Raw genomic sequence first — 22,603 nt, 5'->3', positions numbered from 1 at the left:
TTCACAGAACGACTCTGGAGATGGATGTTCGTTAGTCACAACTGAAGAAGCCTCTTGTAGATCAGAGGTGAAATGTCTTCAGCTTCATTGAAGCAAGTCCAGTTGCTTCCAACTAACTCTTATTAGTATGTGTTACCTATGAACGTATAAGGAAAAGCAGCTGTTATTTTCTTTTTTTTAGATAAACAGTATTTCTGTGTGTGTTGTGGTCTTTATTTGTTGACCTGTGCATTGTCATCAGTCTCTTTAAACAAACACAGTCTTTTTAGAAGCTTAGTGGAGACTCTTTTGTTTAAACTGGTGGAGTAACTACTGACCCAACAACCCAAACTTTAATTCAATACGACACTTTTACTTTCATATGAGAACCTGTTAGTGGTTTGATTAACTGGTTTCCTTTTAGGATCCACATTTGTTTTTTTCCCTCCAGATGGGGATGATGACAGGAGAAGAAATAAGAGCTTCCATCTCCTCTCCACCTCACTTACTTTTACGATTTACTTTTGGTTCACTTAAGATATTGTATTTCAATCTGCCTCTAACGAAATCATCCCTTTCTTCCCACGTTAAATGAATCCTCAATATTACGTTCACTGTTCACTTCATGGACGAAGATAAAGCAATATGTTTAATCACTGTGGAGATGAATAATGTATAAAGGTGTATGTGTCGTGGATGTAGCACACAGTGTGTAGACAATTTGACTGCAAAGATCTTTAATGTGAAGTGACAAATGATGATTACTTGACTGTTATGCTCATGTGTTTTTTTGTAGGGTTGTCTATCATGTACATTACCGATGTGTTTGATATTTGCTCTCTTATACGATGATAAATCACCAGATTATTTCACCATTACGATGATAAATTGTCTACAGTATCGAATCTAGACTCGCACGCAGGTCCAGCAGACACCGTACGGTGGAAGTGAATTACAAATTTTGTCTGTAAGGTTTGATACAGTCGGCCATAAATTGTAGGTAGAGCTGTAAAAGTTTTTACTGAGTCGCTTTGTTTTGTGTCGCAGACCTCAACCACCATCTATGTCCGCATCGTGGATGAGAACGACAATGCCCCAGAGTTTCCTGAGGAGGAGTATGTCACGGTGCTGAGCGAGGGACCGGACACAGTGGGTGCCACCATCGCCACGGTAACAGCCATCGACCCAGACGAGGGTTTGAACGGCACTTTGCGATACGCCATCGCTCAGGGCAACCTGATCCAGACCTTTCATATCAACAGCATATCGGTGAGATATGGAAAGCGGTATGCTCTCGCGTTACAAACGACCATCAAAACACGGGTTAATCATCTGTGTGTGATCTGTGTCATTAGGGGAGAATCACTGCTGTAAAGGAGCTGGACTTCGAGATCAGCAGTGGACACTACGTTCTGGTTGTCACGGCAACGGACCAGTCCCCAAACCCAGCTCTGCGCTTGACATCTAGCACAACAGTAATGATGAAAATAATTTTTCCTGTCCATAAATTTTTGTGAAAGTTTTGGATTTCAGAACAAAAAATATGTAAAAAAAAAATAAAAAATCAGGGTTTGAGAGTAGAAAACCTGGGGTGACTTGAAACTTTTCTGATTCCTCTCCTCTCCTCTTCTCTTTTTCTCTTTGTAGGTCCTCATAAATGTCCTAGATGTGAATGATGTGACACCAACTTTCCCCAGACCCTACGAGGGACCCTTCGATGTTACCGAGGGCCAGCCAGGACCTCGAGTCTGGACACTCAGAGCCAGTGATGAAGACTCCGGGCTCAATGGCAAAGTGGAGTACAGCATCACTGGTGGAGACTATCAGAGTCAGTGCTGGACTGGATTTCTGTGGGTACAGCGATAAATAATTAAACCCTGCTGCTCTGAGCCTCTTTATTCGCTTCCTCTCTCAGATGAGTTCATGGTTTCTCCTGTGGAGGGCGAGCTGCGGGTGAGGAAAGACGTAGAGCTGGACAGAGAGACGACAGCCTTCTACAACATCACTGTCACAGCCCGAGATCTGGGAACTCCGTCTCGCAACAGCTCGGTGGGCCTTATCAACATTCATACGGACAAACATATGCACACTCGCTGATCACTGTTACCCATAACAAGCTTCTGTATATACTGTATATGTGTATGTATGTATATGTATATAGTTGTACACATCTATATACAGATATACATACATGTACATATATATATATACGTATATATGTATATTTATATATGTGTATATATATACGTATATATATGTATGTGTGTAAGTATATATGTGTGTGTATATATGTATATATGTATGTATATATATATGTGTGTGTGTGTGTATATGTATATGTATGACGTATATATGTGTATATGTATGTATGTATATGTATGACGTATATATGTGTATATGTATGTATGTATATGTATGACGTATATATGTGTATGTATATGTATGTATGTATATGTATGACGTATATATGTATATGTATGACGTACATATATGTATGTATGTATATATATGACGTATATATGTGTGTGTATATATATATATGTATATGTATGTATATATACAGTATGTATATGTATATGTGTGTATATGCACGTATATGTATATGTGTGTATACGCACATATATGTATATGTGTGTATATGCATGTATATGTATATATATACATGTATACCAAATTTCCCAAAATGTTGTCTCTTACTTTATCTGTGACGTTTTCTTTAGGTGGTGGTTGGGGTCAAAGTTCGAGACATCAACGACAACGATCCGGTCCTCCTGAACCTGCCTAACAGCACCAGTGTGAGCGAGGGCGCCTCCATTCACACATCCGTGGCCAGAATCCAAGCTCGCGATGCGGACAGCGGACGCAATGCACTGCTCACTTATAACATCACCGCCGGCAACCGGGATGGGGCCTTTTACATCAATGACACAGTGAGAGAAATGGATGGTGTGATTTAAGTATGAAGATTAGACAATTACAACCTAGAAATCTTGTAACAGAGGAGCAGGTGGTCAAAAAAATAGTGAGTGCCCCAGCAAATAGTTGTGTTAAGAATGGATTTCTCAGCACTTGACTTCATCTCTGGTCTCTGTATCTCTCAGACAGGTGTGGTGCAAGTGAACAGGCCGCTTGACAGAGAGCGAGTGGCTGAATACAGACTCACCATCACTGTCAAAGACAACCCGGAGAACCCCCGCATTGCTCGCAGGGTAAGCCCACTTGTGCAAGAACACATGAAAGTATTCATACGTGTCAATCACAGGCAGTTTCACAAAAAGCCCTCTCAAACAATAATGAGTCACTGTTGATTTATATATTTTTAAATCCTTCACCATAATGTGAATAGGCTGTACAAAAGCCATATGTCATTGTTTTCAGTTGAACTAACACATCACTCATAAAACAGGAGGAAGCTCAATGTTGTTGTTGTTCTTAGTGTTTTATGACATGTGGCATCTACAATGTTGCCTTTTCTATTTAGTATCTCTCTCCTTACATCTTTTTTTAGGAGTTCTCATTCTGGAAAATTACAATAAAAATAAAGGACCCCTCTGTTTACGCAGCCATTTCACTGATGCAGCCTTACACTGATACCCTGTCCTCTCAGAATTGAGTGTTTTATGATGCAGTGTTTACTGATATAAAACAAGAATCTGACACAACCCACAATGTGGTTGTGAAGTTTTTTTCTTCCTTAAAGCTGTTATGTGGCATACCTCTCTGCAAAAGGTGAGAAATAGTTTTTTAGCCCAGAGCTGTAAACAAGTCAACTATGAGCACAGTGAGAGCAGTTCACTGAGATGTCCTTAACACCACTCAAATGCAAAAGTGGTGTATTCTTACTCTCTAACAGTGGAGTGCTTTGTATATTGTGCATTATTCTTGTTTCTTTCCCAGTCCCTTTCTGAGCTTTATGTTGTGTCACATAATCCTGTACTAATATAATTGTTTGTTCACACACTTCTCCAGGATTCAGACTTATTGGTGATAACCATTCTGGATGAGAATGACAACAGGCCTGTATTCACCAGGACCAGTTACAGGGCTGAAATCACTGAGAACTCTGCAGCAGGTAGCTGGTGATCTCGACTTGCAGCACAGAACACTGTGTCAAAACACCGTCGACACACTACAGTCTGCGCCACCACTTCCTGACTTTGTTTACGTACAGTTCATATTAGTTTATTTTTTGCCTTTCACTCTTGAGTGTTGAGAGGTGAAGTTTACATTTCTGTAAATATAAAGCATTAAAGTCTCTAAAGTTTTTTTACACACATATACGTATATATTCTATTATATGTATGTATATATATGTGTATGTATATATGTGTATATATATGTGTATATGTGTGTATATATATGTATATATATATGTATATATATGTATGTATATATATGTGTGTAAAAAACTATATATAATAACTATAATAATTTTCCTTGTTCACGTGTCTGTAACTTTAGGCAGCACAGTGAGGGTGTATATATGTATGTACAGTATATATGTATATGTGTATATATATGTGTATGTCTATATATATATGTATATGTAAACTCAGAACTATAATAATTTTCCTTGTTCACGTGTCTGTAACTTTAGGCAGCACAGTGACGGTGTTGAATGGGCCAGTCTTGGCTGGGGATAAAGACATTGGACCCAATGCTGTAGTGAAGTATCGGCTGCTGGGACCAAGAGTGGACCTCTTTACTGTCGATGCCAATACTGGTAACATTTCTTTGTAACTCCTTCAGGAAACGCACACGTACACACAGAGGAAAACTGCCGTGCAAAAGGTCATTGTCTCTTCATCTTCTGCCAGGCTTGATACGTGTGCGTCCTGGGGCGAACCTGGACCGTGAGGCGTTTCTGGAGCCTCGGGTCGAGCTATTTCTGGTTGCTGAGGACATAGGAGGCTTAAACAGCAGTGTCCCTCTGACAGTTACCATCCTGGACCAGAATGACAACCCTCCTGTCTTCAGTCCATCCAGTTTCAGTGTTCGTCTCCCTGAGAACAGCCCCACAGGTGTGTGTGTGTGCACTGGCTGCTGCCTAATGATATGTGTAGTAGTGTACCGGGAGGAATACGACTTGCAGATAAATCTACTGTGTTCACAAGGCTGTAGTTGTCACTGACGGAAGAATAAAGGGAATAGGGGAATTGACTATTTCCATTTTAAGATTATCTGCACTTAATTTCTTTGCACTCCCCTGTGTAAGTGTAAAGGGTTTCCAATTTGAAAATGGCAATTAGTGGTCACATGTACACAAGCTCGTGCATGGGTGTGTGTCATTATTGTGTCTCTTTCAGGAGTGGTGGTGACTCAGCTGTCTGCCACTGACGCAGACTCCGGCTCTAACGGTTGGCTGATGTATCGTCTGGAAAGTGGTGCTCAGGACCGCTTCGTGGTGGACCCGGTCTCTGGTGCGGTCTTGGTTGGCAACAACACCCTCGACAGAGAAGACCGCGGTTCCTACCGTCTGGTCGTCATGGCTATCGATCGTGGCACGCCCCCACTTTCAGGCACGGCCACCCTCACGGTCATCCTGGATGATGTCAACGACTCACGGCCGCGTTTCCTAGATACTTTGAAAATGATTAGTGTCAATGAGTCCACGCCGCCTGGTGTGGTGGTGGCCACGCTCACCGCTGAGGACCTAGATCTGCATCCCCGGCTGGAGTATTACATCATCTCAGTGGAAGCAAAAGATGATGGGAACAATCCAGTGGATGGTCTGCAGGAGTCCTTTGGCATTGATTTACACACTGGTGAGTCATGGATCTTTGGATCCTGTTTCCTGAATAACACAGGGTCTTATGTGGGACAAAAATAAGATACTTCTCTGTACGTCATCAGGTGCAGTGTTTGTGCGCAACCCACTCAACAGAGAGCAGGTTGCTACATTTGAGATCATTGTGTCTGTACATGACAATGCCAGTGATGTCATTGACAAGTCAGGAAGTGTCCCCAATGGTAAGTTAATTTACAAATGACGACCCCCAGCTTCAGTTTTGTTAATTCTTTCAGTTTTTGAAATCAATTTTCACGTCTCTCTTCAACTCAGCGAGACTAACCATCAACGTGTTGGATGTAAATGACAACGCTCCTCGTTTCCGGCCCTTTGGAGTGTCCAACTTCACCGAGAAGATTCTGGAAGGAGCTCAGCCAGGTACAACTCTACTGTCAGTTTCAGCTGTTGACCCGGATAAAGGACCCAATGGACAGGTCATCTATCAGCTGCTTCACTTGCCCCGAGGTGGATATGTCAGACTGGAGGACCCATCTGTTGGTATGAAATTAGCTTCTGTACATCCATCCATCCATTATCTACCACTTTATCCTCCACCGGAAGGTCGCGGGGGGTGCTGTGCCTATCTCAGCTGACATAGGGCAATTGGTAACAAGCATTGTTCAGTACTTTTCAAAACTCTTTACAAAGTGCTATCAACATGCATCTCAAACACACACGTTTCAACACACATGTTTCAAAATAAGCTCGTTCATCCACAAGACCGACTCCGCACAGACATAAAATCTCAATAACATGTAGGACATATTCACATCCACCACTCCCTCCACACCTCTGCACAGTAACGTAGTTGTGTTTACACAGGTAAACTCTGACATTTTTGTTCACTGTGTTCAAAATGTTCCAGGTAAGATTGTAGCCAACCAGACGGTGGATTTTGAGCAGATACAGTGGCTGAATTTCACAATTAGAGCCCAGGACCATGGTTCTCCTCCCAGGATAGCTGAGCTGCCAGTTTATCTGCGCATTGTGGACATCAATGACAACAACCCTGTCTTTCTACAGCCTTCATATCAGGTAATGAATAGGCTTGTGAGGACTGCTTGTAGCTAGTTAGCTTTTTTCATGTAACATGTTGGCTATATGACACGTGTCAAACTCAAGGTCCGGGGGTCCAGATGTGGCCCGCCATGTCATTTTATGTGGCCCACGATTGATTAATAGGTCTTAAAATCTGTGTTAAAATAGGTCTATGCTGCTACAAACTACATTTCCGGCCACTAGATCGCAGTGTATCGTTGTATATGCATCATGGGACGAGTGAAATTGAGATTGAGACTGTGATCGCAGCAGAATGTGTTCACAAAAGCCACAACCAAAAATGATGTGGCAGTGAAAGCTAGTTTTATTGTGGCTGAAGAAATCACTCGTGCTTCAAAGTCTTTTTCTGAGGGTGTGTTTTTGAAGCAGTGCATGCTGAAGGTGTGTGAGCAGGTCTGCCCTGACCAGATACAGTTAGTTTGTCAAGAAACACCATCGTGGTTACCGGGTTACATCTATAATGCATCATATTTGTAACTTAGTAATAAATACAGATAGTTATTTAGCAATATGTTACTGAGTAGTTACCTTTATTTTGCATTACATTTAGTTACATTTATTCTGTATGACAATTATCTGGCCTTTTGAGGGTAACCATTATGCGGATGTGGCCCTCAGTGAAAATGAGTTTGACACCCCTGATATATGAGAATGTTGCTATTCAAAATGAATTAAACAGTTTGTTATCGTAGCAAGTGTCATATAATTTAGTCAACCAGTCCAGGTGTATTTTTTTTGTGTGTGTCACTGAGCCAAAGCGTGTGTTCATCCATGTTTGTAGGAACCTGTGTTTGAAAACGTGAACCTGGGCACCACCATAGTCCGTGTCAGTGCTACAGATGCTGATTCTGGCCTCTTTGCTGTCATCGAGTACAGCCTGGTAGACGGAGAGGGAAAGTTTGCCATCAGACCATCCACTGTAAGTTAACCCTTTCATCTCAACAGCTTTGAGCTTCGAGAAAAAATTTACATTTATTGACTGGTATAATTAGGAGTGGTCTGCATTCAAGCACCATTGTGTTTTTGACTCGCAATTATTTTTCTTTGGGTGTCAACACTGCTCGCATCCTGTCGGTCGAGTTTAAAGAAAGCCTAAGAGTTTAATAGAAGCAGCTGAAATATTATATATATTTATATATATACAACCACCACTCCCTGTCGAACGCCGCACTTCCTTCCCTAATTATCCCTTCTCTTCTGTGTCAGGGAGAGATATACATCCTCTCTCCTCTTGACAGAGAGACAAAGGACCATTACACTCTAACTGCAGTCGCTCGTGATAACCCTGGTGGCAGCTCCAACAACAGACGAGAGAACTCTATCCAGGTAAAGATGTTGTGGTGACACAGCGACACTTGGTGAGGTCCTTGTCTAGGTTTGAGATTTATTCATCTACACAAATGTATTAATATCACAGACTATGCTCAGTTTCTGAGAAGCTTGAAGATGAAGATAAGATGTGTGGTTTCACTGCCTCAAAATTCAGTATCAGTGGCCCTGTGCCATATATTCACATTATGATCGTTAACAGCTTATAGCCTTGTGTCAAGAACATTCTCATTCTGTGTTTGAACTAATCTCATACGTCATCCGCCTGTCGATGCAAATCAGGTTCTGGTGACAGTTCTCGACGTCAACGATTATCGGCCGCACTTTACTGAGCGACTGTACAACACCAGCGTGTTTGAGAATGAGCCCAGTGGAACGTCTGTAATCACAGTGAAAGCTATTGATCTGGATGAAGGCGAGAATGGAGCGGTTCTCTACAGCATGTTGGGAGCCCATTCAGGTACGAATGCATTCATATTAGCTGCTTGTTCTCAGTCAGCTGGTCTTTGAGAGCCTCATGTTTGCTTCAGCTTTCCTTAAAGCTACGTATAATTTGTTGCTGCTTTGTGTTTTATGTCATACTTGTTGAATTTCTTTTACTTTTACAATTAATAAAAAATAATGGTCTTAAAGGGGACATATTATGCAAAATCAACTTTTTAATCATTTATATTTTGGACTCTGGAGTCCCCTATCAGTCGGCAAAGTGTGAAAAAAGACGACTCACTCATGTTTTTGTGGTTCTCCTCAGTCTAAGTACAGGAGGTAAAACACGCAATGTTGACTTCCGCACTCATTGGAACGTCACAGTGCGCTAAATTCCTGGAATTGGAATTGTGAGTCCTACACAAACTTCCAGCCTCAGAGGATTTATCTGTCCAGTGGATACATGTTATATTTGACGGCAATGTGCCTGCTAGAGCCTGCAAATGATCACTTTCCAAATGCTAACTGCTGTTAGCTCCCAGTAGCCTCTGTGGCTGATGTAATTTCTTGTCCCTTAAGTTTCGTTTTACTTTGTTTTAAGGTGGACCTAAAGAGATACTACTAAACAGAGCGTTCTGAACAGGGCTGTTTTTGCAGGGTGATTGAACTGCTGTGGTGGTACATGCAAATGGTATTTTGACCAAAGCATGTCACAGACATGTTCATTAGGACACCAGGGAACTAGATTAACTTGGAGAAATGGGGTATAATATGACCCCTTTAATTGTTTCTGGAGCTGATGTGTGCTTTTTCTGTCTATTTTCTATCAGTCTATAAACTTCCTCTTTCCTTTTAGATGCATTTTCCTTGGATCCAAACACAGGCCTGGTGCGTTCTCGCCGTCGCCTTCAGTCTTCTGAACGTTTCAACCTGACTGTGGTGGCTACTGACCAGGGGCGTCCTCCCCTGTGGGGCACCGCAGACCTGATCATCACAGTCATAGATGTCAATGACAACAGACCTGTGTTTGTTCGGCCCGCTAATGGAACCATCATCCATATCTCAGAGGTATCAGCTGTTTCAGAATCTGTGTCTTTGTCAGTATGAATGCTCTTTATTTACTTGTTTGTTTTTGAATTTCATATCGGGTTTTTATAGATGATACATGGTCTCTCTAAGTGCACTCACCCATTTACACCTGTTCATTCATACATAGCACATATTATACGTACATTCAGCCCTTTTTCTATCACATATCTATTATACCCATTCACAAGCTGCCAACATAGCAGTCAGGGAACTCAGGCTTCAGTGTCTTCCCCCAGGACACATCTGCATGTTGATAAGCAAAACCTGGGATCAAACCCCCCCCCCAACCTACCACATGCATCATGTATGATTCAAATCTGACAACTAAAATGTCTTTGTCTGCCAATACTATCAATTTGTTATACACAAATAAAAAATCTCTGGAGGAAGTTTAAACTGATCTTGATAATTAAATGTATTTCACAAGGGTAACAATGAGGTAATTAAAAAAACCACCTCAAACAACATTAAAAAATGGTCCATTACTGATTCAGACACTGATTCTCTCTGCCCTCCTTACAGGAGCAGCCTCCTGGCCTGCCTGTGTATGAGGTGTATGCAACAGACTCAGACGAGGGTGTGAACGGTGAGGTCCGCTACTCCTTCTTGCAGACTGGAGCAGGTAACAGAGACTGGGAAAACTTCCACATCGACCCCTTGTCTGGAGTCATCACAACGACTGTGAAAATGGACAGAGAAAAACAGGCCCTTCATATTGTGAGTCAAGTGCATTTAACTAAACCCCTTTTTTGTCCTGGTGAAAACCAGTGTATATTGGGGTCTAGTAATGCAATTCGTTTGATATGGGTGCATATCTTCAGTTTTGGGTCAAGTATTGAAATTATACATTATATAAATTGGCAAACCTACTGCCTCTCCGGTCAAACGCCAGCTACAATTCGTTATCTCCGGGGCTGTACACATGAAAATAAGTTGTTAGGGTTTTTTTTGTTTTTTGTTTTTTTATTATATAGTAATGGCGTTTTATCCACACGGAAACCGCATTTCGGGAGCCCTGAGACACAATTTCTTGTGTTTCAGGAGAGTGGGAAAATCTTGTTTCTGTGATTATTTACATTGTAAATTGTATACTTATTCAATAAAAAAATATTTTAAAATAAAAAGTTTATTCAGAGTGCACATGCCGTACGCGCATGCTCAACATCTCGAGTTTTGGTGTATTTCTGTAGCAGCACTACAGCATCAAGTACAGCCCTGGCATTTGTACTACAGTGTTTAGAGTGGTTTTGGGGGGGTTGCATGTCAAAACAACAAAGAAAAAGATTGTGCTAATGTACATAAATATGCAGCTCTGTGCCTCATTAACTATGTCCAATCGTCTCTATCAGCTTATTATTGTTGCCCGTGACATGGGCCAGCCAGTGCCTTATGAGACCACACAGCCTCTGCAGGTGGCGCTGTTGGACATTGATGACAATGAACCTGTCTTCCTCAAACCACCGGTAAGAACGTGACCTAATGTAATACAAAAGATAATCTATATGTTATATCTATTCCTCTAATAATGTTTTTTTATGTTTCTTTCTGTGTGTGTGTGTGTGTGTGTGTTCATCAGCGTGGCAGCTTGCCTTATCAGTTGCTGTCTGTGCCTGAGCACTCTCCTCCAGGAACTGTTGTGGGGAACATAACCAGAGCTTTGGACGCAGATGAAGGCTCAAATGCAGTCGTCTACTACTTCATCGCAGGTGACGCTTTTATCTTCACACATAGCCGCACATGTATGTTGCTGTCGATGATGAAAATGTTGTGACATTGTTTGACCAATCAGTGAAGTCTTGAAAGCTCTTTTCACCATTTTGAGGTCAGAATAAAGTCATCAATCTAGGAAACACAATTAAAGACATTTGAATGAATCCATCTTTCTTTTATTTCTTGCATCTAAAGCTGATTTCTTTCGTGCTTTAGAAGGCTGAACATAAATCTTTTCTATCTCTTCCTGCAGGGGGAAACAGTGATGGCAACTTTGCCTTAAGTCTAGACGGAGAGTTGAAGTTGTATAAGGATCTGGACAGGGAGGAGATCCCGGTCTACTCCATCATCATCAAGGCTTCCAGCAACAGGAGCTGGACTCCGCCAAGGGGTCAGAGGGCAGCGCGAGCTAAAGCGCTGAACCCTGCCCGAGACCCCAGTCTGCTGGAAGTCCGCATCCAACTGGAAGACATCAATGACCAGAAACCACACTTCATTAAGGCGGAGTACACCGCAGGTTCATCTTATGTTGTTGTGTGTACAGTACATGTGTCTGCTGCTCTGTGTGGAGCCACCATAACTCCTCCTCCTCTTATCCTCCTTTGCTTTACTGTTCCAGGTGTTGCAGCAAATGCCAAAGTGGGTTCAGAGCTGATCAAGGTTGTTGCTATAGATAATGACATCGGTAACAACAGTTTGGTCCAATACCACATCGTTACGATCCGTTACTTCCAGTCGCAGAGCAACGGGAGCGAGGATGTTGGCAGCATCTTCACCATTGGTGAGCACCATTACGTGCAGGATTCAGGCTATTTTTGATCAATACAATTTAGACGTGTGTTTTATTCAACATGCTTCATATAAAGTACCTGTTATGTGCATTTTAATTTTTATGTATAGTGTTTATATGTTCTGTTTTGATCAGTCAAAATCGAGCTGTACACAGCCACTGCTCAGTGCCAGTAACATAAATACGCATATTTATACTTTAAGAAATAAAGAATAAAATACAAAATGGACAGAAACTGTTTACACATAGAAGATAAAAATATAACCTCACTGAGTCTGTGTGTCATTAGTTTCAGTCTAACTTCCTCAGTGTCTCTCATTCACGGTCCATTGATTTGTCGTTTCGAGGAGGTACGTCATGTTTGTTCTTGTACAACTGTGGTGAAACTCTACAGAATATTTCTGTTGTCAGTTTTGGAAAAGAAAATAATTAAATATCACCACAGTCACAAACATCTATGATTTATTAAATACAATATTCTGCCCTACGATTCCCGCAGGTTTGACTGATGGTATCATCAGAACCTACGACCTCTTCACGGCCTACAACCCAGGCTACTTCCAGCTGGAGATTTTGGCGTGCGATTTCGCTGGACACAGCACAACCACCAACGTGAATATCTATATTCTCCGAGACGACCAGAGGGTCAAGATAGTCTTCAACGAGATCCCAGATCTGGTCCGTGAAAATCAGGAAGACTTTGTTAACTTGTTGTCTAACATTACCGGCGCCACTGTCAACATGGATGACATTCAGGTAAAAAAAGATTTCCCTTGTAATGTTTTATAATTCAAACAATTTTGTGGATGTTCCACACAACATTTTTTTCATCTTTACTTTTGTATCAGTTTCACGTGGACAAGAAAGGCAGGGTCAATTATGCACAGACCGACATGCTGATCCATTTCGTCAATAATCAGACCAACACCATCCTCGATGTTGAAAGGTAAACCTTCCTTAATCAAATAAATCCTTTAATCCAGACTTAGATAATAACACTACCATGTATCTTGTGTTTTCTCAGGGTGATCCAGATGATCGATGAGAACAAGGAGCAGCTGAGAAGCCTCTTCAGGACGTACAACGTCGTGGATGTTCAGCCTGCTGTTGGAGACAAACTGCCTGATGATCTCTCCACACTCCAGGTCTGTAAAGCCGTGATTGAGGAAACCTACAATCTTTTCTTGATGCTCATTAACTTTTCTCTCTTTACTCTTTTCCAGCTGGTCATCATCATTCTCGCCGTCCTGCTGTGCTTGGCAGGAATTCTGTTTGTCACGATGAACTGGCATTATCGTAGAGTGTAAGAATCATTCAGAGTTTTCATTTTCATGTGTGCCCTGAAATATTTAAGGTCTGCTGCCGAGGCCCGTGTTTTTAGTGTCTTTAGTCTTTAGTCTGAGCCGAGTCATCAACATGTTTTTGTCTCCTCTTGACTTCCTGCTGCGTTTCAGACACCAGAGAAAGCTGAAAGCCATCGTCGCAGGATCAACAGGTGAGCCGCAGCTTTTATCAAGGGGGAGAACTCCACCTGCTGTTCGTGTCAGCGTGAAGCTTTTATCATCTGACTAGAACACAACAACTCATACAATTATCATTCCTCTGCCAACCAGGGAACCAAGGTCTAATGGATATCCTGGACATGCCCAACACCAACAAGTACTCTTTCGAGGGGTGAGAAAATAGCTTCATTTTCACAACTCGAGGGCACACAGTGGAATTCCCTGCAAATATCAATTTGTGTTGTTTTTCTTTCCATTGTTTTGTTCATGTGTTATGATTAATTTTCTAAAGAGCAGGGGGAAACACTGTGCGGGAAGACGAGGAAACCCCAAGAGGTCACAGTTAATTATTTTTGAAGATCTAAAGTCCCTGCAACCTGTTTTTATTCTACCTTTTTTATGCAACATAATAACTTGCAATAAATCATTATATTTCATGTCTTTATCCCAAGTTAAGTTAACTGCTCATCTGTTGTTTGGAATTCAGAGCCCATAATTCAACAGGTCATTATCTCACATTTTGTCAGTGACAACATTTATTTGCCTCTTTAGGGCTAATCCAGTGTGGCTGGACCCATTCTGTCACAACCTGGAGCTGGCCGCTCAGGCTGATCATGAGGACGACCTGCCGGAGAACCTGAGTGAGATAACTGACCTGTGGAACAGCCCGGCGCGCACTCACGTCAGTACTTACCTTAAACTGACTCAACAAGAGTCTGAAGGTCTTCATAGATTCCACTTCAGGAAGAGTATTAATATTTTTTTTAAATGACCTTTGACCTGACAGGGAACATTTGGTCGAGAGCCTCAAGCAAAACCAGAGGATGACCGTTACCTGAGAGCAGCCATTCAGGAGTACGACAACATCGCTAAACTGGGCCAGATCATGAGGGAGGGGCCCATCAAGGTGAGAAATGAGACATTGAAGTGTATCCAGGGAAAAACACACATTTGAAGACATTCACTCTGTTGTTGGTCAAGTATTCTCTCCATCCATCTGTACTAAAACACTTTGGGGGACAAGATCAGAGGACGAGACGCAGGGACCTGCTCCAGACACGAGGACGTGAAGATCGGTTATTGATGATTCAGTTCTTGCTGTATAATCTCATTTATGAGTACTGTGGGAGTGAGGTTTGCTTGAGGTGAGAGACTCTGTTTGATCCTAACTGCTGTCCTGTCAGGGCTCCCTGCTGAAGGTGGTCCTGGACGACTACCTAAGGCTGAAAAAGCTCTTTGCAGCTCGACTCGTCACTGTGTCCACCAGTCAGGGAGATCACTCTTCAGTCACTGAGGTGGGCTCTGGGAAAACTGGATGATCTGTTTGCACCTCCTGCTCCTGCTCCTGTCTGACGCCGCTGGAGAGTGATCTTGCTTTTCCTTTTCCTTTGATTTCTCATTCTGATCTGCTGTCAGCTAGTGTAGTGTGGCAACTTTTCTCCGCTGTTTTTTCGATGCATTTACAAATTCCTATCTTTCTTTACTGTATCTGATCTACTGATTGTTGAATCTCCCTCTTCTGGTGTACCTCTATCTCACCCTTCCATAAGATATTTCATACAAATCACATGTATTCCTGTCAACAAGGTATAGTGTGTAAAATTGTTGAAATATTTACTGGTGAATTTGCTTGTTGCAGCTGAATATCTCTCACCCTTTCCCTTCTGTGTGTTGGCGAACCTATGTAGCCTTCAGTTAGCACCAAAACTCAAAAGACATTTGTCCATTGTGGATTATTGTAAAAACATGGTGGTCCAGAATGGTGGCCTCCGTAGAGCTTAATCGGCTCTTGATAAAAATATAAAATACTCATTCTGAAGTAATAAAAATGTAATTTTTGCCAAAGTAAAATAAATTTTACACACTGGACCTTTAATGTACTTTGCAAAGACAACTTGTTTTCATTCTCATCGTCAGTTGTTGTGCTTCTCTCCTCCTTCAAAAGCTGATCCAGAGCGACCTCGACGAAGACGAGGATGAGCGCCTGAGCCTGGGTGGTGGTCGCGGCACCCTGCGCTTTAAGCACAAGCTCCCTGTGGAACTGAAGGGGCCCGAAGGTGTGCACGTGGTCCATGGCAGCACGGGTACCCTCTTGACCTCTGACCTCAACAGCCTGCCAGAGGATGACCAGCGGGCTCTGGCTCGTTCTCTGGAGGCTCTAAACGCCGACGGGGGGCTTTATAATGAGCGCAACGCCCGCACAGAGTCGGCCAAGTCCACCCCAATGCACCGTCACAAGGACGGAGACACCCTGTCGGAGAGTCCTCTGGAAATCACAGAGTTATGACTAGCCGAGGCCTCGCTGGTCTGAGCGCAATCGAGACTTGTGTGTGTCCTTGTGCCTCCACACCGCCGCCCGGGTTAGGGAGGACTGGAGGAGGAGTGTATGTAGTCTACGGTATCAGCCAACCTCAGTGCATCAGTGAGGCAGCCTGCTGGAGGACTTACTCTGAGTTGGTTTGAGTGGCTCTTGTGTTAAAGATGGGCCCCACTGTTGGTGCTTCAAGAGAAGGCTTATTTCAAATGACCTTTAAGGAATGGAAAATCACCAGGGCACTAAGTTTTCAGCAAGACGAAATCCACTGGTGTTACTGATTTTCATCCAAAGAGCAGAGTGGGAAAAAAAGAAATGAACACTCCCTGTGGGAGAGGCTACTTGATCCATGACCTTAAAATGGGCAGACGGTGCCTCATTCTCATTAACTAACTAACATTTGAAGTCATACCTGGACTGCAGACACAAACACAAATACACACACTCAGACCAGCAGATGGCCATTAATGAGACTCAAAAGATAACGACACAAGTCCTTATTGCATTATAATGTTTTTTTAATTCAGTGCTGAATGAGTTAAAACTTAGTTAAGGCCATCAGATAATAAATGATTCTGTCGGTGGGAAATTATCGATGGTCATTCGAAAGCACTTTTAATATTTCCCCAGTGATGGATATAGAGTGGATTTTCATTTTACACCAGGATAAAGAAAGGATTTTACTGTAGAGTTATTACAGTGCTGTGTTCTTTTGAAGAGATTTCCTGGATCAGCGCTGGAAGAACTCTCATCTGCAGAGCAGTGACGAACATTTAGACGCCGGTCCTGCTCTCCATTTTTAGCATGGACTGACTTAGTCATGAGCAAGAGGACTCCTCGCTGTTTCAATGATTGAGTGATTGAATGATTACGGTGGACGATCATCTCAGAATGGAGCCACATGAAGAGAAAAAAAAAAGTGAGCCTTTTAGTAAAGGAAGCCAGAGAAAGTCTTGCAAAAAAAAGTGAAATGTATAAATAGAATTTCAATAAATATGATTTATCCAAGTTTTGTAGACATTAAGATGGCGTTGTGCCCACAGACTTTCCACTGCCACCCAATGGAGTAAGAGTCATGCTCAAAAAGAGCAATGTTTGCTTTATTTTTTTATTTTATTTATAGAAAATGAATCAAAAGATATTTTTAAAGACAAATGCTGGCTTACCAAACTAGGTAAAATATAATTATGGATATTTGGAGTATGTGTATATTGTGCTATGGTGATGTATGTCATTTTATTTCCCTTTGTATGACGACTGATATCGTTTCCCGACGAGTGGTGTGTTTTTAATTCTTTTTTTTATATTCTCATTTTGTAAATTTTTATTTCTTTGTCATTTTTGTCACCAGCCCTGAGATCTGTGTTGGGAATTGTTGTTGGATGATATGTGATAATAAAAGAAATATGCAATGGTCTCTGACCTCAGTGGGATAATGAAAGAGTGGCGACAAATGCAGCAAAAATAAAAGGCACGCAGACATTTAAGGTCTGGGGATGTGAGAAACCTTAATGATGCGTGAAACTAAATATTTATCCCCCCATGACGACAACAATGACTTCCTCTAGTTCCCTTCTATTGTTCTCAAAGGTCCAATCTGAACAAATAAGAGAAACTGACCGACGAGAATAATGACGCATGTGCCCCAACTATACTGAATTCCACTCGGAATCAAAAGAAGTATCTACCTTAAACGTATCTATTATATTCCACTTTTTTAACAGCTCGTGTACTGTATGCCACAGTGAATACTTGGGAAATGCTGCCATCTAGTGGTTGTGTAAGTGCTGGACAAGTATCAGAAAGGAAACCATGGATTTTAGCACACCACTTCATCTTTCTTTATTGTTACATAGAAAATGTCATCAGTAATAGTTGTCTAAATGCTTGGAAGAGACTGAGAGGGTCGAGGACTCAGCTCTCGGTCACTGCTGCTGCTGCTCAGACTGCTCGGCTCGCGGCGGTTGCTGATGTTGTCGTGGTGCCAGTGATTGACATTTTCTTCAGCGTCTTATTCAACTGCAGGGAGACCAAGAATATTTTGTAAAATCATTATCAGTTATTTGTTTTTCGATGCCTTAAAAAGAAGCCGCGTAACATTTTTTTGGTATTTCTATTTCACCCAGAAGCCAACCTGCTCCACACTCACCTCCTCAAACTTATGGATCTGCCTGATGAAAAAGTCTCCATACCGACGAGCAACTTTAGTGTCCGCAATGTGGATCATGTCCTGTGGTAGAGAAAGAGCTCGTCAAGCATGCTCAACAGTAAGCCACATTATTTACCTTTTATTTACAACATGTACCTGCTGTGAAATGTCATATTCTCACTGTATGAGACGATATAAAAATGTCAATGATGTCACTTTCGTTTAACAAACGCACCTTGTCGATGTAAAAGTCGACCTCAGAAGCAGACTGGAACTCTCCCTCCAGAGCTGAGATGCCGCTGGTCCACACCAGGTTCTTCATTTTGTGTTTGAAGACGAGCAGCTGAATACGGAACTCCTGCTCAGTCATGTCTAGAAATCCTGCCAGCTTGGCTACTGGCATGGTGGTGTACAGTTTCAGGAAGCTGCAGGGGACACGCTGATTTATTCTCAAACTATTTCAATGAAATTATCTGTAACTAATCCAAGTGTATCTGAATCACTGGGAAAGAAATCTAATTCCAATGGTATGCTGTACCTGCGGATGGTGGAGAGCTGGGCCTGCTGTTGAACCTCCTCAGCAAAGACCTTCAGCTGCTGCTGAAAAGGTTCTTTGTGGTAGTTGGGGTGGACGTTGTCGTAGTTTGGCACCACAGGAGACAAGAACTTCGGACAGGCGAAGCTGAACTGTTCCTCAAACACCTGCAGGTCTCTGATAAGCAGTAGAAAAAAAACATTACCGACACCTGCAGTACACTACAGGCACAGACAGACAGAATGATTTGTGTTAAACCCTAAACACTTTTTTTGCCCAGCAAATCAAATGCATCTGCACCACTGTAATGAAGAACTAGGTCCTTACCCCTTCTGCATTCGCAACATCTTGTCTCCATACTTCTCCCTTAGCTGGGTGTGGATGCTCTCATCAATGCGCATTGGATACATGGTTAGAGCGATGGCCAGCAGACCATGCATCTGCTCGTTTTGTTTGTTGATCTGTAAATAAATGAAAACAACACATCTTATTAGATCCTTTAATATGTATGCTTTCAAACTGCAATAATCTCAAGTTAGAAAATGTGAATAATTATCAACTAAGATGTGTAAACGTCATGCTTTCATCCCTAGTATCTGCCAGACTTCACCATGTTCTACATAAAGGGTAAGAGTAATGACAAATAGCAAACATCAAGCTAGTGATCAAAGAGCATTTTTCTGACTGACCATCTCATATTTATATGTCGACCTCTGGAACATGTTCCTCGTCCTCTGGATGTACAGCAGGATGTTGGCAAAGACACGAATGGCGTCCTGATAGCGTCTCATCATCAGGTAGGCGAAACCCACATAGTAATAAGTGGTGATCTGACACTCGGGCACACGGGAGTACATGCTCTGGGAGATGGGAAGCACAATGCACCAATGTCATGACTGTCATCAGCAACAGCAGTACTCATGCATGTTCCTCTCTACGCTGGTTAGTAAATAAGGTCTTACCTTCTTGTTGAGTTCGATGTTCTCCAGGACTTTGATGGCCTGATAATAATCCCCGAGCAGAGAGTGAAGCCTTAGGAGCCCCACCAAGCTGAAGTAACCCAACATCTTGTACAGGGAGTGGCGCCCATATTCTCCGGCCACACTCTCTGGGTCTCCTTCAACATGCAGAAAAAAAAAATGAGAGTAAATTAATGGAAAGGGGAAATGTAATGAAAAACAACAAAAGGTGCTGTATTGAGTCAAAACAAATTCTCATCGACAGTCTATTACCTCCACTGGTGTACACCTCAAGCTGGCCGTTAATGTTGCTCTTGTCCACGAGTGAGTGGAGGACGTTGAGGACACTGTGGACATTCCAGATCTTTGGGTTGTTCCTCAGGAACTCAATCTCCTCCTCTGACTTCTTGGCCGTCTTACAGCGGTACTGACTGAAAGACTGGAACTGAAGAGAAGCATCTGTGTTAAACACATTGACTGTCTATCGTCCATCTACTAAATATTGTTTCATCTACTCTGTTCAAGTTAAAAATGGGTGGTACAATCTTTTCAGCCTTCATCTTTATTTTTGACATCATGATCCATATGTGTCTCTCTATTATAATGAGGAAAGTCAACTGAGTATATATTAAGCATATCATTGACTATACCTGATAGATGAACTCATCAATGATGTCCCAGAGCCACTGGTTTGGAAGCTCCAGAGGAGCAGGGCCATCAGCATCTGTGTCCAATCAGAAATACTCGACTATAACTGACTTTTCATTAGCTGCTGTTGTTTGAAAACTGTGAGAAATATTGTTGAAACTTACTGAGAATGTAGTTGAAGAGGTTGCAGTAATTGTAGTACGACTCAAACCTCTGCTCCAATGTTGGTCCGCCCTAATTATCAAGAAAACATTAAGTAAAACATGAATACTGGACAGGTTTTTGAGGACTGTGGAAACAATGGAATGATTATTTTTGAGCGGTTACTTACGCTGACTTTAGCATAGATGTGTCTGTAGTACAGCTCTTTATACAAGATCAGAAACACAGCATCTGTTGGACACAAACAGAGCAAATAAACACCAGCGTATGTTCCATTATATTGTGAAGACTCACCAAATATTAACAGAGGAAATAACACATTAGTATATGCTGTGTGACATGTAAAAAAAAAAACGGTGATACACTCACCACTGCCAACAAGTGATGCAATGGCCTCAGCCTCTGGCCAGGGAGAGTTCTTAAAGAAACGGTCAGTCAACTTGTTCCAGCTAAAAAAAAAACATTTTAAGTAAGATAATATTTTCATCTCCCACACACAAACATGCAGAGCTAATATTTCTTTTAATACAAGATGGAAGCATCCCTGCAGGGATTACCTGTTCTCATAGACATCTTGGATCTCATAGATCTTCTGCTCAATGCTCTCACTAGAGACCCGGTTGGACTGCAGCTCATAAACCTTCTGGTCAATCAGGTCAGAGATGGTTTTATGGAAATACTGCAGGAAGTTCTTGATCACCTCTGGAATGACGTGGTAGGTCTGCTGTTCATACTGCCTCTCATAGGCCAGGTCTGCTTTTGGATCACCTGCAGAGAGATGGTGTGAGAACGAGACAATGCAAACACTTCAAGTGCACTGAGGCTGTGTTCAGACAGCAGATGCATTCTTATCTCAAATCAGATCTTTTCAGTCAGCTTGTCTCAGTATTAAGTACAAGATATCAAATAAAATGTGTGGGATCAAACGTAACCAATCTGCATTAGTTGCTTTAGTAACAATGTAGGTGTAAGCAAAGCAATGAGATACATCTTCTTGCTGGAAGATCAAGAAGCATCATCTCTGAGCAGCCAGAATGTTCGTACTGAGACACATCTGTAAAAATCTAAGAGGAATTTTAACCAATCATCAAATATTTGACACAGAATTGAAAAAACATGTGGCTTAACGTGTTTTGTTTTACTGCCCACGCTTTCAAACACCAATCTGAGTAAACTATATGCAAAAAGAACCTGATTTGTCTTTACAGCCTGAATAAAGCCAATACGAAATACTGCTGAAAAGATCTGTTCAGCTATATGTCAATGTTCAGCATGGTTTGATGGCGTGAACGTTTGTAAAGGAAAGACAACGTCATCATGCCTTGATATTATTTATGTGCGAGTGTGTGTGTATACTAACCGGTGTGCAGGTCGTAGTCATATGGATCGTACTGAAAAGAAAGAACATAGTCATTAGTCCTCGTTTCTTACGTTATAATAATACCCCAAGAGCAGCATGGGCGTTAGCCTGACTATAGTAGTTATATATCGGTTGTACGATCCACATATCGAACACATCTGCTTCTGTTATGCTGTGGGGTGTAGCTTAGCACGTAAGTGGCTACGGCTAACTAGCGTGTCGTTATGATTCGTGAAAGCGTTTCGTGTGGCTGTGGTGGAATACCTGTTTCGTTCCCCCTTCCTCCTCGTCGTGGTACGACATCGTTTCAGTTGTTATTGTTAGAAAAAACTGTGTATTACAAAGGGAAATATGAGATTACGTGTGCTGTACTAGCTAACGCAGCTAAACCACGCAGCCGGCGCTAGAGTGGTGTCAAAAGCGGAAGGAAGAGGAAGTGACGTACGGCGGAAACACAATAACGATTGCACTGAAGAACTATGGGAAATTGAGTGTCCGATACCTTCCATAGACGAAGGGATTTTTTTTTTATCCCAGGAGAATTTATGGCACTGGATTGGAATTGACGCACTGACTCCAATCCAGTGCCAGATTTATTACTAACTTATCACCAAAAATCATTTCAATGTAAACAAGCAAACGCAATATTTGAAAATTTGATCTAAAATAATCTAAGTCGAATCTAAATATAATTTACTCTGTATAAAACAGGTCTGTAGAAAACATACAGTTTGAACAGTAAACTCCGTGGTGACAATACAACTTACATTCGCTGTTAAAAAGTGTAGGTACCTGAATGCACCA

The 22,603-nt window shown here is 41.9% G+C and overlaps 2 protein-coding genes across 2 annotated transcripts in view; one reads left to right on the top strand and one right to left on the bottom strand.

Annotated features, from left to right (window-relative positions):
• Window positions 1–13,484, top strand: part of cdh23 (cadherin-related 23) — a 149,187-nt gene extending 135,703 nt beyond the window's left edge. The window contains exons 37-62 of the mRNA XM_083897799.1: window positions 1,027–1,248; window positions 1,335–1,454; window positions 1,627–1,807; window positions 1,895–2,028; window positions 2,700–2,909; window positions 3,081–3,188; window positions 3,949–4,051; window positions 4,577–4,702; window positions 4,797–5,000; window positions 5,286–5,744; window positions 5,833–5,949; window positions 6,041–6,265; window positions 6,633–6,802; window positions 7,608–7,745; window positions 8,033–8,152; window positions 8,438–8,615; window positions 9,438–9,649; window positions 10,193–10,387; window positions 11,020–11,133; window positions 11,247–11,376; window positions 11,634–11,897; window positions 12,000–12,161; window positions 12,670–12,926; window positions 13,019–13,116; window positions 13,195–13,315; window positions 13,394–13,484. Of these exons, the coding sequence (XP_083753925.1) occupies window positions 1,027–1,248; window positions 1,335–1,454; window positions 1,627–1,807; window positions 1,895–2,028; window positions 2,700–2,909; window positions 3,081–3,188; window positions 3,949–4,051; window positions 4,577–4,702; window positions 4,797–5,000; window positions 5,286–5,744; window positions 5,833–5,949; window positions 6,041–6,265; window positions 6,633–6,802; window positions 7,608–7,745; window positions 8,033–8,152; window positions 8,438–8,615; window positions 9,438–9,649; window positions 10,193–10,387; window positions 11,020–11,133; window positions 11,247–11,376; window positions 11,634–11,897; window positions 12,000–12,161; window positions 12,670–12,926; window positions 13,019–13,116; window positions 13,195–13,315; window positions 13,394–13,477 (4,452 nt within the window). The 3' untranslated portion in view covers window positions 13,478–13,484. The remainder of the gene's footprint in view (window positions 1–1,026; window positions 1,249–1,334; window positions 1,455–1,626; window positions 1,808–1,894; window positions 2,029–2,699; window positions 2,910–3,080; window positions 3,189–3,948; window positions 4,052–4,576; window positions 4,703–4,796; window positions 5,001–5,285; window positions 5,745–5,832; window positions 5,950–6,040; window positions 6,266–6,632; window positions 6,803–7,607; window positions 7,746–8,032; window positions 8,153–8,437; window positions 8,616–9,437; window positions 9,650–10,192; window positions 10,388–11,019; window positions 11,134–11,246; window positions 11,377–11,633; window positions 11,898–11,999; window positions 12,162–12,669; window positions 12,927–13,018; window positions 13,117–13,194; window positions 13,316–13,393) is intronic.
• Window positions 13,485–17,814: 4,330 nt separating this feature from the next.
• On the bottom strand, window positions 17,815–22,215 carry eif3s6ip (eukaryotic translation initiation factor 3, subunit 6 interacting protein). The gene is made up of 15 exons (XM_083897562.1): window positions 22,064–22,215; window positions 21,800–21,830; window positions 20,997–21,207; window positions 20,809–20,888; window positions 20,609–20,670; window positions 20,442–20,511; window positions 20,280–20,353; window positions 19,903–20,074; window positions 19,633–19,787; window positions 19,360–19,530; window positions 18,998–19,131; window positions 18,674–18,847; window positions 18,371–18,560; window positions 18,136–18,216; window positions 17,815–18,005 (listed from the first exon to the last, which is right to left on the bottom strand). The coding sequence occupies exons 1-15, from the start codon at window positions 22,100–22,102 to the stop codon at window positions 17,928–17,930; spliced, it is 1,722 nt and encodes a 573-aa protein (XP_083753688.1). The 5' UTR covers window positions 22,103–22,215; the 3' UTR covers window positions 17,815–17,927.
• Between the last annotated feature and the right edge of the window lie 388 nt (window positions 22,216–22,603).

The sequence above is a fragment of the Microchirus variegatus genome (assembly GCF_963457635.1).
Source record: "Microchirus variegatus genome assembly, chromosome: 11".
Classification (NCBI taxonomy): Eukaryota; Metazoa; Chordata; class Actinopteri; order Pleuronectiformes; family Soleidae; genus Microchirus; species Microchirus variegatus.
The sequence above is the reverse complement of the archived record's forward strand: the minus strand, read 5'-3'. Positions and strand labels throughout refer to the sequence as shown.